At 41.3% G+C, this 6,807-nt stretch overlaps 1 protein-coding gene across 1 annotated transcript; it reads right to left on the bottom strand.

The window, feature by feature from the left end:
• Positions 1-458: 458 nt before the first annotated feature.
• Positions 459-2,367, bottom strand: LOC123151752 (uncharacterized). The gene is made up of 3 exons (XM_044571408.1): positions 2,042-2,367; positions 1,025-1,099; positions 459-911 (listed from the first exon to the last, which is right to left on the bottom strand). Exons 1-3 carry the CDS (start codon positions 2,210-2,212, stop codon positions 858-860), a joined length of 300 nt encoding a protein of 99 aa, XP_044427343.1. The 5' UTR covers positions 2,213-2,367; the 3' UTR covers positions 459-857.
• Positions 2,368-6,807: the final 4,440 nt, after the last annotated feature.

Here is a 6,807-nt window from a genome sequence, read left to right as displayed (position 1 = left end):
GGATTGGTTGAGAAGGCCCCGATCTACACTTCCACCAAGAGAAATTTGATTCCCCCACTAATCTCTTGCGGATCTTATTATTCTTGGGTGTTTGAGCACCCTAGACGGTTGAGATCACCTGGTGGAAGTGTAGCCGATCTAGAGTGTTGTTTCTCAGTGAAGGTGCGCATGATGATGACATATGATGATGTACATTTTGTGGTAGCTAGGGCTTGAAAATTGTTGCTGGCTTGCATATTTTGATGAGGTGGTATATGCTAACCGTAGGACACGAAACAAAAAAATAATTGTAGCCCAGCCTTTGAAAGATGCTCATAAGAACAGTGTATCTGGGTATGTGTACATTCCATCTCTCTCTAAACACACTTGAAGCACCTAATGCCGAGATGCATCAAAAGAAAATACAGATTTCTTCCGGCACTTCTGTAATGGAGCAGTATCATGCTACACACAAACAATTGCACTCCGATCATAGACAGTGGATTTATTATTTAGCATGTTGGAAACACTAGCAGAGTAGCAGTAGCAGTGACGGTATCACAATGCACGGATTGTAGTGTCTCCATACACCGATTTCTGAACATCTAGCACTTACACATTTACATTTCCAGTATGATTCCTCGTGTCTAACAAAACGGTATCCGTCCAAACAAGCAGGAAACTCAAAAGATGAACGCTAAATTACTCAAAACGAAGAGACTCAGACGACAACAAGACCTGGCTTGCTAGCATGAGGAAGCAACCTTTTTAACGGTATATGCTTATCATGCGTTAGCAATCAGGCTTGCAGAAATCCCATATTGGGACGTTGCCAGTCAAACGGACGCCGTATTTGGTACAGGATGTTCCCAGATGAACTAGTTGTCAGACTTCGGAGGATCCTTCTTCTTCCCGTAAGTTAGGCCAGTGTCCTGGTGACATTACATGCAGTAGTAGATAAGGAATCAACTTGCAGAACCAGTTGATGGAATAGCTTGTTGTCTGGGTCTCAGGGATCTAGTGAAAGTGAAGATACAAAGGTTACCTGGGGGTCAGGAATTGGCCTCCGTTTCTCGACATAACGGTATGGATCCGAGGCAGCAGCTAAAGCAGCTCGTTCCTGTGAAAAAAGGCATATACCATTATCAACAGAGTGGAAAGAAAAATCACCAGATTAAACATAATAGTAAGAGTGGAGAAGCGTGAAATATCAAGATAACACTGCAGCAATTTGAAGTAATTTGGTGCAAAAACATCGGTGGATGAAATGGAACGAAAACAGACAACTCTATAAAAGAAAATTTCAGATAAAGAAAAGTAATAAGTACTAACTGCTTATCAGGATAGATGAGACATGAGTAACTGCTAGAACATTTGGTTCTTTTACTTGTAGATAAATAAGGGTGCCTTACAGGAGGATGAAATTCCTAAGTCACACTTTTGAATAGAACAAGTGACTGTTTAAAAAGGACAACACGCAGCAAGAGGCAATTCAGATTATCATTTTCAATATGGTGGATGCAAGAGCTGAACATAGCTGTCCCACTTTTATAAGAGCATGCCATTTATTCGCTCTATTTGGTTTGACAGTAATAATATTTCCATGAATGAAGTGTTTATCAAAATACATCATCAAATTATTCTTGTTGGAAGAAGGCCATATTAAGATTCACAAGTTTAACTTCCCAAGCAACGATAGCTCAACCATGTAAAATGTCATGACAGACACTAGCCGGCTGTAATTTCAATGGTGTTTCCTATGGTTTAAGTTTGGCAGATAAAATGAAGTTGACAATTAGTCAGTCCCTACCAAAAGCTAAGACAGCAGCATCAATTCCGAGCAAGCCAACGCACAGTTCCTAGAAGTAAACAACAAGCTCTTGATGCCAGCGCCTATACACGCATCATTTCGACAATTTCCTGGAATTAACTAAACGGGCTTGTAGAGATGTGGGCAACTGCATCTTACGGCGATCTCATCCGAGAAAGCGATATGTCCAGACCGATCCATCCAATAGAAGACAATCACAGCGGTAACAAGAATTAGCAAGGGGAAATCGACCTGCTGCTCCTTCTGGAGCTGGCGCGCGGGTCGGACCCAGAGGTAGTAGGCGAGGCTCCCGGCGACCGCCCAGGAGGCGACGTTGGTCCAACCGCGCACGCCGCCCAGCGCGTTCCCCACGAACGACCGCGCGCTCCCGACCCTCCGGCTCCACCCCTTCGCCGGCACCATCTCTAACGCTCTCCGAGACCCTCCCAGGCGGGCGGCGGCCTCTCCCCGAGCGCTTCCTCCTGCGTCGCCGCCGACTCCCGAATCTCTGCCCCCTCTCGATCGCCTCTGTGTCTAGTATTGGTCCGCAAGAAAGGGAACGGAATGCTACTGCGCGATGTAACAGAGTGGACGGCCCATTTGACCTACGAAGTACTAGTTGGTCTAGAATTTACCAGACAAAGTCCATGAGAAGCCCAACTCGAGGGCTCAGACAGACACGCCAGTATGTAAAGCTTCCTAAATTGTCTCAAAAAAATGTAAAGCTTCCTAAATCTCAAAATGATATGTCGGCTTGATCTTTCGGAGGTGCTCATAAAAATAGGGTGTGTGTGTGTGCATTCATAAGGATGAGTGTATGCGCATGTATATGAGCGCTTGTGTTTGTACTGATGTTTAAAAAAAACCGATGAGAGAGCCTCACCCAAAAAAAAATAACTGATGAAGGAGCCCCTCAAGGGTCATTTGGACTGGGCTTAGAGCGTGTCATTTAGCGTGAACTGCCGTCACGTGTCGCGCTCTGAGTGCTACCTTCAAATTTTATTGTTCTTTTCACATGTTTTCAGCTTTTAGATGTTTTTCTCGTTTTTTGGGGCTTTTGGCCAGTCTTTCTTAGCTATTGGACAAAAAATTGGAAATTTCTAAACAAGAAAAAATGCATTTTTCTTTCTTTATTTTTCTTTCGCAAGAGGTATGAATTTGCTTCCGCTAGAGACGCAGTCGTGCCTGTCGAAAAAGGAAAACACGTTTTTTTTACTTTCACGAGAGGCATGGCCGTAGTCAAAAACAAAAAAAAAGTGTTTTTTCCCTTTCGCGAGAGGCACGGGTGTGCTTCCGCGAGAGGCACGACCGTGCCTCTCAGAGAAAAAAAATGTCTTTTCTTTTCTTACTTTTGTGATAGGCACGGCCGTGTTTCTTGAAAAAAAGAAAAAAAATCTTCTGTGAGAGGTGTGGATTTGCTTCCACGAAAGGCATGGTCGTGCCTCACGAAAATATACAGAAATAGATGTTATATTTTTTTCATTCGCAATAGGCACGGGTTTGCTTTCACGAGAGGCATGAATTTGTTTCAGAGAGGCATGGCCGTGCCTCTCGGAAACGAAAAATAATGTGCCTTTTTTCTCACGAGAGGCATGGGTTCATTTCTTATGGAGGCACAGATTTGCTTCCGCGGGAGGCACAGTGAAAGGAAAAAATATACTCCCGGTTCGTATTTTTGCCTAGTTTTTTGGTCTGGTTTTTTGTGTGAAGAAAAAAGTTCGTCAAAACATATTCACATGGGATCTAAATTTAAAAATCTCAACGCGAGGAATCCAATGATGAAAATTATTCAAGATTTGGATGCACAGTTTAAAAGATAAACGGTTTTGAATAAACGGATCTACCAAAAAAGTTGCGACAAAGTGACGCATATAGTGCGCCATTTTGTCGCAACATGAGGAGGTGGGAGTGATATTTGCAAAAAATTAATCTTAATTAGTGATTTCGCAAGGTATATCATGGAACGCTGATTGTTTTCCCCTTCTCGCTTCATTAAATGGTCGGCCCGTTCGTTTGCTCGCTGCTTTCGATTAGTTCGTTGTTCCATTCTGTTCGTGTTTCTTTCTCATTCTGTTTTCTCTACTTCTTCAATTGTTTTTTTCTTCTGATTTTATTGCTTTTCATCGTGTTTTTTGTTTATTTACCAATCACTACAGTTTATCTTTTTATTCACCTGTTTTCTTTTGGGCTTTTTGCTTTGCTATAAATTTATTTATCTTTTTTGTTTCACCTTTTTCTTTCGGTTTCCTTTCATTCTTCTTTATAGTTTGGTTACCTTTGTTTATTTCTTCGTTTTCTTTTGTTTTACTTTTTTCTATTTCTTTTTTTGTGGATTATTATCTGTTTTATTTTTTGTTTAACACATGATAACTTATTTCACACATTCAATAATTTTTGAATACATTGGAAATATTTTATTTTTGAAATACATGATTAACCTTTTGTCGGGGGCGATGCTGATTCCCGCCAACACCTATGGGGACAGGGCCCCTTTCGGTTCGGTGGGGGGCGGAGAGCGCACAAAGAGCGGATCGAGGCAGTGCACGCGGGCGATTTTACCCAGCTTCGGGCCGCACGGATGCGTAAAACCCTACTGCTGCTTGTTTGTGTATATTGGATTCTTGCTCAGGAGCGATGGACGCTGCCAGACTGAGCGTGAGAGTGTTCCTGGTGTTGAACGAGCCGAACTGGCCAAACCTCTGAACTTCCGAACCTCTGAACCCTTTCTACGTTGCGTTTGGGCCTCCTTTTATACTCTCAAGGGGTCACCGACAGGTGGCAACGTAGACTAGAAGGGTAAAAATGGAAAAGGATGCGGTAGGTGCAGCTACCGCTTACTGTGGATACAGTGCTCCCTACCTAACTCTGACGGCAGGGGACAAGGGCATTAAATGCATGTCTGAGTCTCCTAAACAGTGCAAAAGGTGACCGTTAGGAGTGCCACCGTTTGCCACGATGGGCTTCTCTTCATCTCCGCTTGCCACCACGTACCCCTAACTGCACGGCCTCCCGCCACGTGTGCTTGGGAGAGTCCCAGAGCGACACGTTAGCAGGTAAGCTGGAGAGCGGGCACGAAGTGGGGGTTTCCCGCGGCAAGCTCCTTGTCGCGGCTGTCGTCTTATCGCGTCCGGAGGCTTGTCGCTCGCCAGATCTTGCCGGGACGCAGGGCGCGTCGCGGCAAGCTTTCTTGGTATGTCTTGAGTGGCCTTCCCGGCAAGCTCCTCTTGCCGGGGTCTTGTCTCTTCCCGGCAAGATCCTCTTGTCGGGGCCTTGGTTGGCCTTCCCGGCAAGCTCCTCTTGCCGGGGCCTTGGTTGGCCTTCCCGGCAAGCTCCTCTTGTCGGGGCCTTGGTTTGAGTACTTTGTTCTTGAATGGTCTTCAAGGGAACCACGGAGGGTCCTGGCGGTCACCCGGCAAGCCTTGCCGCGGGGCGCTGCAACTGCCCGTGCACGAGTTCGGGGTAATAGGGTACCCTTACTCTAGTACACCGACACCTTTTTGAAAACCTATATAGTTTATGTCTATTATTATCATACACATTGTACATGTTTTGGTATATATCTAACAAATTTTAAAATAAACATTTAACATTTTTAATAAAAGTTAATCGTTATTGAATACATGGTCAGCATGTTTTCCGTGCTCATTTTAAAGTTTTCAAAATGCTTGAATAACATTTTTGTACTTATACGATCAACTTTTTTTGAAAAATTCTCAATATTTTTTTCTATACACATTTAAGGTTTTTAAATGCCTGATTAATGTTTTTCAAATACAAGACTAACATTTGTTTAATACATTGTTAACATTTTTTCTATACACATTTTATATTTTCAAATGCTACATTCATAGTTTTCAAATACAAGATTAACATGTTTTGAATACATGGTCAACCTTTTTTATATAAACATTTAACATTTTCAAATGCTTGGCAAAAAAATTGAATACATGATTAACTTTTTTTAGTAAATGGTTCACATTTTTGAATACAAGGTCATTTTCTATACAAATTTAACATTTTTCAAATGCTTGATTATAAACTTTCAAATACAAGATTAACATTTTTCTCAAAAGCTTGATTAACATTTTTAAACACATGATCAACTTCTCTCATACGCATTTGTAATTTTCTGTACACATCAGAACATTTTCTATATGGGCATTTTATCATTTTTCAAATGCTTGGATAACATTTCTTTCAAATATATTTTTCTTGTAACATACTCCCTCCGTAAAGAAATATAAGAGCGTTTGGATCACTACTTTACGAGAGAGTATTTGTTTAGAATATTTAGAATTATGAACAAGATTAATAAAAGGCCAAAATTAAAACAAAAAGTTGTGGCGTCCCGCGCGCCTGGTCCGGCGCACCTCGCGCCTCCTTCAGGCGAGTCTTCCCTCGGTCTCGATAGAAGCAAGGTATAGCTGCGCCCAGGGACGAACCCAGAGCCCACTATGTCTTACTTTATGCGAGACAGTAGCTCAGCTCTACTACAAGGAGCCCACTACGAGCCAGGTAGACGTGTGGTTTTGTCACGCAGACCCCAAATACATGTTCTTTTACTATTGCTTATATTGTAAAAAATATAAATACATATATCTAAAAAAGAATATACTTATTTAAAAAAATGTTCATGTAGTGTAAAGAATGTTGTTGCAATTTTTAGAAAAGTGTTGGTATCATTCAAAAAAATGTTTGTGACATCTAAAAAATGTTTAAATGTCACACATTTCAATAAAATGTACATAAAAATATTATACAGTTTATAGTAATGTTCGTGTAATCAAAGAATGTTACTACCTCTATTCCTAATTATAAGATTTTTTTTCGATATTTCAATAAGGACTATATATGGACTAAAATGAGTGAACAAACATACCAAAACGCGTCTATATACATCCATTTTTAAAAAATGCTAGAACATTTTACATTCTGAAACGGATGGATTACATTCTAAAAAATGTTCACTCGTTTCAAAAATATGTTTGTATAATATAAAATAATGTTTGCATGGTGAA

This window comes from Triticum aestivum, chromosome 7A, assembly GCF_018294505.1.
Source record: "Triticum aestivum cultivar Chinese Spring chromosome 7A, IWGSC CS RefSeq v2.1, whole genome shotgun sequence".
In the NCBI taxonomy this organism is placed as follows: domain Eukaryota; kingdom Viridiplantae; phylum Streptophyta; class Magnoliopsida; order Poales; family Poaceae; genus Triticum; species Triticum aestivum.
This window is presented reverse-complemented; position numbering and strand designations above follow the sequence as displayed.

Coding starts and splice junctions, on each gene's coding strand:
- LOC123151752 (XM_044571408.1), bottom strand. CDS start 2,212: ATGGTGCCGGCGAAGGGGTGGAGCCGGAGGGTCGGGAGCGCGCGGTCG. Junction 1,100..2,041: donor AGCTCCAGAAGGAGCAGCAG/GTCGATTTCCCC, acceptor CTTTTTTCACAG/GAACGAGCTGCTTTAGCTGC. Junction 912..1,024: donor GGCCAATTCCTGACCCCCAG/GTAACCTTTGTA, acceptor TAATGTCACCAG/GACACTGGCCTAACTTACGG.